This window comes from Chrysemys picta, chromosome 2, assembly GCF_011386835.1.
Source record: "Chrysemys picta bellii isolate R12L10 chromosome 2, ASM1138683v2, whole genome shotgun sequence".
NCBI classification, from domain to species: Eukaryota; Metazoa; Chordata; order Testudines; family Emydidae; genus Chrysemys; species Chrysemys picta.
Window position 1 is genome coordinate 10,152,641 of NC_088792.1, and position 12,171 is coordinate 10,164,811.

Genomic DNA, 12,171 nt, shown 5'->3' on the forward strand with positions numbered 1-12,171 from the left:
CAAGGTCCTCACTACTTGCCAGAATCAAATCTAAAATGGCCTCCCCCCTCGTCGGTTCAGTTACCACTTGATGGAGGAATTGATCAGCAAGCACTTCTAGGAACATCTGAGCCCTGTTATTGCTACTAGCGTTTGTTCCCCAATCTATATCCGGGAAGTTAAAGTCCCCCATAATTACACAGTTTCTGTTAGTAATTACTTCTCTAAACACATTAAATAGTTCCTTATCCATATCCTGGGTCGATCCCGGCGGTCTATAGCACACTCCAAGCACTATCCCCGGAGAGGCTCTAGTAGTCCTATTACCCAGTGTGAGTATTGCCCAGACAGACTCTGTGTTATCTAATCCATCCACTATTATTTCTTTACAGTTTATTTCACTATTGACATACAAGGCCACCCCCCCACCTTTACCTTTGTTCCGGTCTTTCCTAAACAGCGCATACCCCTCCATACCTGTGTTCCAGTCTTGACTGCCATTCCACCACGTTTCCGTTATTCCTACGATATCCGGTTTCAATTCCTGGACCAAGAGCTCCAATTCCTCCATTTTATTACCTAGGCTTCTGGCATTGGTGTATAAACACCCTAATGTATGTCGTTTAGCCCGTCTCCCATTAGCAGCACTATATGTTGCGGGCCTCCTTGTGTCCGTCCCCCCTGTCCTTCCTATGTCCAATCTCATCTCCCCGGCTATGTCTCCTCTCCTTTTACTCACCTTTTCCATACTGGAATCTGGCATGGAGATTAACTGTGCATCTCCCAACCGTCTCCCCAAACTTCCTAGTTTAAAGCTCTTTTGATTAGATGAGCCAGCCTCCCTCCCAGAAGTCTATTTCCTTCCCTACTCAGGTGAAGCCCATCCCGCGAGAACAGGTGTCTGTCCCCGAAAGCCTCCCAGTGGCCATACATCCCAAAGCCCTCCTTATAGCACCACTCCCTTAGCCAACTATTTATTCTCACAATCCTATCAGCCCTTTGCTGCCCTTCCCTCGGAACGGGCAGAATCCCACTAAAGATAATCTGAGCCTCTATCTCCTTGAGCGTCTTCCCCAGCCTGGCATAATCTCCCTTGATCCTCTCTAACGAGAACCTAGCCGTGTCATTCGTTCCCACATGAAGGATTATCAAGGGGTTCTTACCTGCTCCTTTTAGGATCCTTTTCAACCGCAGGTCCACATCGCGTATCTTTGCGCCCGGTAGACAGCACACCCTTCTGTTCTCCGGGTCCGCCCTGGTCACAGGCCTGTCCAATCTCCTCAGTAAAGAGTCTCCAATTACATACACCTGCCGTTGCCTGGCAACAGTGCGATCTAGTAATCTAGTCTCCGATCCCTCTAGTCCTGACCTGTGCCTGTTCCTATCTTCCCTTATGCTCCCCCTTATGCCTTCCTGAATCCTCCTGGGGCCCAGAATTGGTGCTGTCTCCATCAACTCCTCCCCTCTCTCTCTCGGACTAGCTGCTCTTCTCTTCTTCCTCACCCTCCCACCTTCAGTCGCCACCTGCTGCCCCTCCACCTCGCTATCCAAACACTTGAACCTATTCCTGAGTTCCATTCCCCCCTCACTGGCCCTTCTTTTCCTTGGCCTGCTTCTCACAGTCACATGCTTCCACCTCCCATGTTCTCCCCCCTCCATTCCCCTCTCACCGTCCTCTACCTCTGCCTCTACCTCCGCCACAGGGCATTCTCCTTCAGCCCCCCCTTGCCTTTCCTCCATCAGCTGCTCAAACCCCCGCCTAAACTCCACCAGGGTATCTACCTGCATCTGCAGCCCCTTAATCTTTTCCTCCAGTAGCACTATCAGGCGACACTTCATACACACATACCTTTGTTCCAGGTCTCCTGCTAGGACTATATACATACCACAGCTCCCACATGTCGCCATCTGCATTCTGTCCGCTGCTGCTGCTTGGCTCATGGCTGCTGCACTCTCTGCCCACTGCACCTGGGGACACGGAGCACAGAACACACCGCGCCCTCCTGCCTCCCCCCTTACCTCCCCCTGCAAACTCCCTCTCAAACTCCCCTGTTAGCCGCCCTGTTTGCTGCTGCAGCTTTTCTTCAAGGGACGAGGGGGAAATGGGGTAGCCCATTCGTGAACCAGTATTAATCCCAGTCTTGTGACAGGGAAGGTGTTTCCCTTCCACTCACAGGAAAATTCATATAATGCAGCTAATGGGAGAAACAAAGCAGAATACACGATGGTGTGAGGGGCTATGAAACCTGAGTCTGGAGTGACCACCTAACTTCTGAGAGGAGGCATGAGTGAATTGTGCAGGCCTTCCCAAACACGTGCCAACACATTCTGCGCATCACCCCAGGCTATCACTTATTTTGTTATTCACATCTTGTTTTATTCATTCCTATTTTTAGTTAAGCATCCAGGCTGCATTCAGGTTTGGCACAAGTGGGCAGAGCTCTCGTTGACTTTCTTCTCTTGCTGAGACCACTTATGCCAGGACTTAATTTGACCCACCTTTTCTTTTTGCCCACTTTGCAACACAGTAAAACATGGCTGAAATCCTAATCCCAATGATGTCAATGACAAAACTCCCATTGACTTCAGTGGAGTCAGGATTTCACTCCATGCCTTTGGTATTGTGGGATCTCAGTGGCTTCCACAAGTGCAGTATAAATTCACTGGTCTGCATTTTTCCTTCACTTCTATGCATGCAACTGAATTGGATTTCACTTGAATACCATTGACTTCATTGGGTTTATACCCAAGTAACTGAGGGCAGAACTGTGCCCAGTTTTGTAAAGTTTTGACATGTCTAAAGCACGGGAGTTGATGGGATTGTCATCCCTGCTCCATGAGATTTTTTAATAAAGGGTGGAAGGGACGATAAAACAATCTCAGTGTGTACCCCAAAGTTGGGTGAAGTATTACCATGTAGAGAAAACAGCGTTGATAGGCCAAATTCTGTCTTTGGTCACACCCGTGCAATTCCACTGACTTGCTTTGACACTTGTGCAACCCTGTTGAGTTCAGTGGGGCTGTACAGGTATAATGGAGGGGAGAATTTTGCCCCAAATACGTTATTTTGGCATTATCTTGGTGTGACAGATCCATGAATGTGTACCTACAGACACCATGTCTGTCCACCAAGAGTGAGCCTGGGGCCTTCAGCACACGCCCCTAACACTGGAGCTGAAGGTGTAACTGTTAACTGGCAGTGAAGAGCAGGCTGTTCAGTTTTGGGGGGCCAGTCAGCAGAGGGAGACATGATCTCACACACAATAAAGTCAGATCGTTACATTAGACTGCATTTAAGGTGAATGTGGAGGGAAGGCTTTGAGAGAGGATTGCATGGGGGTAGACAATGAACGCAAGCGTCGTGAATCTGACATGCAGGAGGATGCAGGGCAAAACCTCAATGTGGTATATTTTTTGATTCTGTACAGGGGTTCTTTCAGCTTTGTGAAACGGGTTGTGCACAAAGGGAACAGAGTATCCTGTGCTGCCAAGTTCATAGCTCTGCGAAGCAAAACGAGAACCCAGTCCTATCAAGAGAGGGACATCCTAGCCACGCTCTCCCATGATAAAATCGCCCAGCTGCTGGATGAATTTGAAACAAGGAAAACCTTGGTTCTGATTTTGGAGTTGTATCCTTTTCTTCCCTTTTTTTTCCTCAGATAATGCAGGGAAGTGCCAGTTCAGGGAAACCCATGTCAATATAAATATAACCATTTATATTTTTCACCTGAGATAAAAGGACACATTTGCACAACATAAACATATTAAAGATTGTAAGCTGCTCAGATACAATGGGAATGGGGGCCATATAAGTACAAAAGATGGGTGGATTCACAATTGAAAAAGCTGTTTTAGAAAAATACCTCTTGCACCAATTGATTATATAGCACCAAACACTTTGCTGAAATATATGAAAGATGAGGTCCTTGCCCCAATGGGATTATAGTCTGGATGGACAATGTGCAAGCACAGTGGAAAGATACTGAGGTGCAACCAACCAACATGACTAATGGGAGAATTTTAGCACAAAGCAGCTTTGTTAATTCCATGGATTTAATTTAATTTTTAAGGAGCAAAGATTTTCAGCAGTTGCGTTTACCATTTCCCATAGGAGGACTGCCCTAGCTCCTTCTGGATTGGAGGTTTTTTATAACAGACCTTCAGACAATTCCTGGCAAAGAGAGAGGATTTAACATCACCCATGCTGCCCTCTGGGATCTGTTCTTTTTTATTATCAAAGATTGTATTTGTTGCAGAATGCTAGTAAATTATAAATAATAAACCAATGGTCTTTGTTTTCCTTAACGTCCTTGCTAGGTGCTCCAATGAGGAGCTCTTGGACCGTTTATTCAGGAAGAGTGTTGTTACTGAAGCAGAGGTACCAATTTATTGTCATTTTAAAATTTCAAAGTACAGTAGGTGCACTCCAAAATTCATTCTGGTTCGACAGAATATGGCCGTTTTATTTATATTACCCATCTTAAGTCTAGGGACTATCTCAGAAACATGTGCTATCCGTCAAGCCAGAATGAATTGTTTAAGGGCCCACCCTGAAACTTTCATTCCCAGTGATAGCTTCTCAAAGGAATAAAATGAGAAGCCAAGGGCTTTTGATGATAAACATGTGCTCAGCCAAATTTTATATTTCTTTGTTGGACCCAAGAACGTATTGTCTCCGTAACTCTACCACTTTCCCACACCACAACTTCTATCATGTAGCTTCCATGTGTTTTGACTCGTGTAATAATTTCATGTTCACTAGGCATTGTATTTTTCTTCACCTCCTTGCACTCCCCAAGCCAAGAACTGAGATGGTATCCTCTGAGTTTTTACAGTCCATTCTAGCTCAAAATATAAGAGCCATGTAGTCTGTGTCTTTCTGGAACACAAGTCTCCTACATTCCAATGGCTACTTTTATTTTTCTCAGGTCTCGGAGGAATCATCAGATAAAACTGTAGAGGCAAGGCTAAATTACCTTCTAACTGGGCCTAGATATTAAATCCCCACCCGTTGTGAAATTTTACTCATATTAGGATCTGTGCCTGGTCTAAAAAATGGCTTTCTAACACTATTTAAAAATGTGTTTGCCTGGTCGACACAGACGAAACAAACTGTGTTAGACAAGGGCCTGAGACGTAATGTTGAAATCTGGATTGGAATTTCCCCCAAAGTTTGGGGGTATTCATATCCCCTGTTAAGTGCATCTCTGTTTTTAAAGCTCAGGCTTGCTAACATCTGGAAAACTCTGGTGTGTGGAAGGGACCATTTAGGGTATGTCTGCACAGCCCATGTCAGCAAGAAACTTGTAAGCCTAGGAAATGGGGATGGGCTTCAGAGACCAACCTCCAGCAGGAGCTGCAACTACAAAGCTCTGTCTACACAGCTATTTTTAGAGAGCTAGTATGAGCCCTGGTAGACCAAGTCTGTCGACCTGTGCTGGGAGGCTTGTTGCCACGGGCTGTGTAGACATCCCCTTAGCTGCTGTGTCTGAATTCCATGTTCTAATGTTTGGTTCCCCGTCTGTTTCACATAAAATAGTCTCACTTTAAAAGTTTATTCCTTTTTGTAGAAGTGTTACCATTAGAGTTGGCTGGAAATTTTTTCACTAAATATATCCGTTTCTCAGATCTAGAATGGAATTTCACTGGTGGGGATAGGTCCATATCCAGGTCCCACTCCAGAATAGCCAGTAGACGAGAGGTTAGGACACTGATCTGGAACGTGGAAGACTGAGGTTCACGTACTCCCTCTGAGTAACATAATCACTGGGCTATTGGCTATTCTGGGGTGGCTGGAGCTTTATCGGTTATGGCGGGGGCGGGGTTGTGAAAAATTTCAAAAGGTCTCATTTTTAATATGCACTGGAAGGAAAACAACTTTTGAAACCTGGAAACTTTTCACAAAATGGAATTGTTTTCCAGTCAGCCTTAACGATCAGTTCAAGCTGTATTCCCCATATTACTTATAGGAAATATTTCTGGAATTGGTAATCCCACTGAAATGTGAATTAACTTTTTAAGTAGACCCACTGTACTATTCAAATGAAAATGTTTTGTAACTGATTTTGATTTTTAAGGTCAAATTATATATCAAGCAACTTTTGGAAGGACTCAGCTATCTCCATAACAATAACGTACTTCACTTGGATATTAAGGTAACCCACAAAGGAAAATCCACCTTATCTTAGCCATTATAGCTTGTAGGTCAGGAGACCGATGTGCTTTATTCAGACTATATATTAAAGATTTACTTATATCTAAAAATAATGCCCTTTTGCAAATAAACTTTCTCCATGTTTTCTGATTCATTAGCCTCCCAATATCCTGATGGTTTATCCTGAAAGAGAAGACATTAAGATCTGTGACTTTGGGTTCGCTCAAAAGATAAATCCATCTGTGCCTCAGTACAGCAAATACGGGTCTCCAGAGTTTGTCTCCCCAGAAATTATCTCTCAGTCACCAGTGTCAAAAGCCTCTGATATTTGGTAAATTGTCACTTTAAAAAAAAGTTATAGCACCTAACAACATAACTTTGGGGCTTCAGGATGAATTGATTGATACATTGGGAACATTTACTGTAGAGGGTTAAACACACTCTATTGGAAACATGTATGTATTTTAATTTTGCTGTACACTTTTGCTCTGGAAGGGCCTTATCTTGTGAGTTGCTAAGCATCCTCAGTTCTGCGGAAGTCATGGTGGTGTACTGAATGTCTGATATGTAGAAATCCACAGTGTTGATCATATACAAAATATTTCCAATGCAACATCTGGCTAATTGCTTGAAGAGGTAAAGAAATTGGGCTTGTAATCTATTTATGCAGTGTAAAGAAGTGTTGTTTTTTTTAAAAAAGGATGGTAGGGGAATTTCCACCAGTGCTTTACTGCAGAACTGGTACAATGATAGGGACAACGTAGAGTTAAAAATGAAAGTTGAGCAATTTAGAGGGTAAGGGGACTTGAGCCAGAATGTTAAGAACTCTGTTTTTTCTCTGTTTTTGATAAAATGTATTAAACGTTAATGGCAAACTATAAAACAAAATCTGTGTTTAAGAGATATCCGGTAGGTAGTCCAGCAAAGCCAGGGAAAGCCAGAATTGACATTCCTGATATGTTTACAGTAAAAAAAAATTATCATATTTCTTCTTTATACGTAATAAAGAAAAAAAATGCACACAAACCTGATTTTTAAAAAATCCTTCCTAAGTCACCTTTAAATAAATTGTGCTAAAATTGTTTCCTGTGCTGTTTAAAAGAAAAATCAGGACTAATGCAAAGGGACAGTTAGAATTTGCCTTTAAAAAGCTAATCCTTATAGGGCAGGTACAGTTATTTGGATTATTGTCACTTGAAATCAGGGAAGCTATATGGTGAGGTAGGGGGAGAAGCAAGAATATCTGTCTGATATAAGTATGTTTCTTTTCTTCTCAGGGCTGCTGGAGTCATCAGCTATTTAAGGTAAACAATCTGCTTTAAGGGCCCTATTTAGCTTTCCTTAATCCTGACTCAGGTAAAACTTCCAATGACTTTAGTGGGAGTTTTGAGTGAGTAAAGAGTGAGGTGGTGGTGATTGTTATTTAGTAATTTATTTCATGTGTATGTTACCAACAGCATGTTAAGCACTTTCAGTTCTAAAGATGATGTCCCTGTTCCAAAGAGCTGACAGCTTCTATGAATATTATAGTCAGAAACCGTCAGTTCATAGCTTTGGGTTAAGTATTTCACAATGACCCATACGATCTTATGGATATGTATTTTGGCCTTCCCTAATGTAAAGGTATGTGTCCACGTTTACATAGCTAAGTTGCAAGGGCGGTTTTGAAAATCAAACCCTTAATTTTTCTGTTCTTCAAATGCCTTATCTGTAAAATGGGGATAAATAATTTTGCAAAGTGCTTTGCAAACCTTGGCTGGAAGATGTTATAAAAGTGCAAATAATATTATTACTTGTGCTGTGCGTCTCTCATTTTGAATCTGCCTCCTATTTTAAAACCTTTGTCATGCATTTATGCTTTTGGAGGGTTGAGCAGCAATCAAATACTTACAAATCATGTCTCCTTTTATTTTATAATGTTAATACAATAAGCTTAACCTGCAAGTCTCCATTTGCTGGGGAAAATGACAGAGCAACCCTTCTAAATATCCAGAATGGGACAGTTTCATGGACTATCCCTGACTTTGTTCACCTAAGTGAAGAAGCGAAGGATTTTATCAGACAGATATTACAGCTCTCTCCTGAGTGAGTACATTTCTATTGTTCTCCAAAAATATTGTCCCAGATGTTTTGGGGATGAGCTGCCAATTCTCAGCCGGTCAGACCTACATTCACTGTGAGAAGTACAAAATTTGGACAAGTTGGTATGGTCAGTTAGCGAATCAGCCTTTCACCTCTGAAGGCAGCTGGGTTCAAATCCATATTTATATAGTCACCAGAAAACTATCCTGAAGAGTTTATAATCGAAAGATAAGAATGTGTGTAGCGAGTGAGCAAAGTGTCTTGTTGTTAAGTATCAGACGGGTAGCTGTGTTAGTCTGAATCTGTAAAAAGCAACAGAGGGTCCTGTGGCACCTTTAAGACTAACAGAAGTATTGGGAGCATAAGCTTTCGTGGGTAAGAACCTCACTTCTTCAGATGCCACATCTGAAGAAGTGAGGTTCTTACCCACGAAAGCTTATGCTCCCAATACTTCTGTTAGTCTTAAAGGTGCCACAGGACCCTCTGTCTTGTTGTTATGACTCATAGGCAGGTGGGTGTTCAGAAATGATTTGAAAGAGAAGCTGGTTACTCTGGTGACGAGGGCAATAGAAGAACCTAAATAGAACAGCACACCACGTTAATTAGGTTGTTCTAGAATGCAGCTAAATAATAATAATGTTCCAAGCATGGGAGAAGACAAGAAACTGGGCGCTTCATTTTCTGCTCTGCATGGCTGGTGCCTCCACTGTTTAGGCTTATCCCAAACAGGGCCAGTCAGAGAAGGGGGCCAGGAGGGCCATTTGACCTGGGCCTCAAGCTCAAAGGAGGCCTCCAATTTAGACACTTGTTACTTTTTTAGCATTTGATAAGTTTTGCAACTTGTTTTTATGCAAAATGTGACACACACTCTCAGCTTAGAGCTGCAAATTTAAGCAAATAAGAGATGGGATTTGGTAAAAGACATCCATTTTTTGCACAGAAAAAAGCTAGAAAAGCATTTGTTAACTAAAAAAACCATTCAAATTATGTCTCACTCTTTTTTTGGTGCCGTATTTGGTTTTCATGTGTCGTCATTTTTTATTTTTATTATGGTGAGGGGCCTCAAAAGCTGGAAGTGGCCCAGGCCTCTCTGGACCTCTGAGAGGGCCTGATCCCAAATAGCTACCAATGGGGAAGACTAAGCCAAACCCACTGTTAAAGGCGCCCTCTGTGACCTGTAATGCAGCCTTCCTTATTAGAAACAAGTCAGTCATTTCTGTTTCGGCAAAGACTGCACTGCAGAGGCTTGAGTCAGGTGCAGTGTAGACCCATGAAGCGTGGTCTTCCCCTGTGGTATCATGAAGGAAGGCACTGTAGGCCCTGCAGAATGCTGCGGTAACTTCCATAGTCCCTGACTTGAGGGACCTGCGGGAAGTATGAGCATTGAGAAACATACTATAGGTTGAAAGAGAAGACGTGTTTTACTGTTTAAGAGAAAAAATTGGCTTAAAAGGGATCATTCTGGTTGGCTTTACTGCCCCATAACAGAACCTGGCTGGTAAAGGGCAATCTGTAGAACCCTGCTGGTACTGTTTAAAGTGACTTCCAGCTCAGATGTCTTAAGGCTCTAGCTAGAGAGCGATCTGGGTGGCACTTGATCTGCAAGGAAGCTACATCCCTTTGGGTTTGTCATGCTGATGATGACAGCTGAAATGTGTCTCTCTTCTATCATCAGAGCCAGACCTAGTGCTTTGCAATGTCTCTCACACGACTGGTTCTTGGTAAGTTTGTTTGGATTTTACCCGATCTCTCTCCCAGTCAGCTAGCAACTGTGTTTCTCTTGTAGAGGCTATTTTGTACATATAGATGCTGGGAAACCGTCCCGCAGAAATAAGCAACGTTTTGGTGTATGGTCATTCGGGTCTTTTCTTTTCAAAACATGTAAAGAACTCCCATTAACATTAATAGGCAAAACACATTTGCACTGAGAGGAGATTATGCCCTTTTGCGGAAGGGGAAATTAAAATTCATATTTGGGTGCCTGGAACCCCTAATGAAGGAGAAAAGCTGAAAGGAATGAAGAATCGCATCATTGTGTGTGTGCACGTCTGTGCGCATATGTGTGATGACTGGGACATGGGCGGCCTGACCTAGTGGTTGGAGCATGAGTTGAGGGTCAGGAGGCAGGCTGGGTTATATATTGGGAGATCAGGGTTAGACAGCAGGAGCAGGTAGCACAAATGAAGCAGTCAAAGCAGGGGAAACCCAGTTGCACAGACAACTTCTTCTTCCTCTGCTTGGTTTAAATAGAAGCAGGGAATGAGTCGGGACCCCTAGAGTTCCACCAGCATGGATGGTAAATCTCAGCATGGACTCCTCTGTCAGTGTTGAGTTCGTAGTTCTGGCAACCATTAATAGGTCACTGGGTGGCAGGTTGGCGATTACTGACGCCTAAGCGCCCTGTGACCCTGCGTTTTTTTTTTATATATATATATATATGATGAGGGCCTGATTCTAGTCTCATTGGAAATTTGTTCAAGATGTCTTCTTATTGGTCCACAATGGGAGATAGAGCCAACACCAAATAAGGATTTCAAGATTTGGCCAATTGCAGTTAAACAACTGGACTCTTCCTTGAATTAAAATATGCTGTGTCCCCTGGAGAGTGAAATCTGACCAGGATTATAGGAAGGGGTTTCCTACAATAGCAGAGGACAGGATTATAGGAAGGGGTTTCCTGCAATACCAGGAGGTCCCTTTTAGTCCTATGTACCTGTGTTTCTAAATCTTAACAAACGCCACTGAAAATATCATTGAGATTTTGTGACCAACATTTTTTTTCTCATTCTTTTTTTTTGCAGCGTAATCTCCCGCTAGAAGAAGCTCATTTTATTAATACAAAACAGCTGAAGTTCACTGTGGCTCGAAGCAAGTGGCAGGTCAGCAGACCTCAGTCTATTTTGCTCTTTCTGTCTAGTTATTATTTTTTAAAAAGTCTCTTCTTTTCAAGACTGCAGCACAAGTGCAGGGTGTGCAGCCAAGGTCTCCTTGGTGTGCCTCTGAGAAGGGAATATTGTCAAAGGGAAAAGGTTCAGTGGATGTGGCAAAAATAAGGTATCCAGGCTGAAAAAATACAGGTCTTCCAGCTCTCACCAGTATTCTCCTTTCTGTGGCATGATCCAGCCTAGGGCACTGAAAGAGGGAAGCCCCTTCTGGACATTGAGTAAAGACACTGAGCCTGAGGTCACCAATGACTTCTGAATGTTAGATGACTTGTCTCGTAATCTACAAAAGACTTTCTGTGCTTCGATGCACAAAATGCTGAGAATACTTAAGACCGAGAGTGAAATCCCCATACAAACATCAATGGGAGTTTTGCCACTGATTTCGTTGGAGCCAGGATTTTACCTCATCAATTTGGATACCTGTATTTTAATGTGTTCTTAAGATTGATCTGAGGATGGGGTTGGGACTCAGGAACTTCTGATTGCTGATCTCCTCTCTGAGTCTGATTTATTCTGCCAGTAGGAACAAGTTCTTACCTCCCAGCCTCACGTATTCCATTTGCATAAATTGAATAACACTGGCTATCTCAAGGGTATGTTGTGATAAGCTCATTAGCTGATAGGTGTAAAGCACCTTGTAGATTAAAAGTACTATGTGGGTGCTTATTATTATTAGCGGAAACCTCTGATAATCAGTCTTTGAACTTCGGGCCATTCCCCGATACCCCTTTGTATTATATAACACGTGTGGAATATGGGTATTTACATGTATTTAAATGTTTTATTCATTTTAAGGCCTACAATCAATAGCAATACAGAAACAAAAGGGTTCCCAAAGAAACAATGAAGTACATAATAACATAATGGAGCACACCCAGGTCTGGCTTCTCTGCTGATATATGTCAGCGGAGCTCTACTGATTACAGTGGAGTTACACCATTTTACTTCACCTAAGGCTCTGGCCTCGTATGTTTAATTAAGAAACTCAGTGAAACAATGGAAATAAGGGAC

General features: G+C 42.8%; 1 protein-coding gene across 4 annotated transcripts in view; it reads left to right on the forward strand.

The window, feature by feature from the left end:
• The first annotated feature begins 2,073 nt into the window (after nucleotides 1–2,073).
• The window catches only part of LOC135981243 (obscurin-like), a 35,546-nt gene continuing 25,448 nt past the window's right edge, over nucleotides 2,074–12,171 (forward strand). For 2 of the 4 annotated variants that reach the window (XM_065582603.1, XM_065582604.1), the window contains exons 1-8: nucleotides 2,074–3,608; nucleotides 4,297–4,357; nucleotides 6,057–6,134; nucleotides 6,292–6,464; nucleotides 7,411–7,437; nucleotides 8,066–8,218; nucleotides 9,891–9,936; nucleotides 11,017–11,094. In XM_065582603.1, coding sequence (XP_065438675.1) covers nucleotides 3,313–3,608; nucleotides 4,297–4,357; nucleotides 6,057–6,134; nucleotides 6,292–6,464; nucleotides 7,411–7,437; nucleotides 8,066–8,218; nucleotides 9,891–9,936; nucleotides 11,017–11,094 — 912 coding nt within the window. In that variant the 5' untranslated portion in view covers nucleotides 2,074–3,312. Of the gene's footprint in view, nucleotides 3,609–4,296; nucleotides 4,358–6,056; nucleotides 6,135–6,291; nucleotides 6,465–7,410; nucleotides 7,438–8,065; nucleotides 8,219–9,890; nucleotides 9,937–11,016; nucleotides 11,095–12,171 lie in introns of those variants that run through there. The other 2 variants (XM_065582605.1, XM_065582606.1) reach the window with 2 other exon arrangements.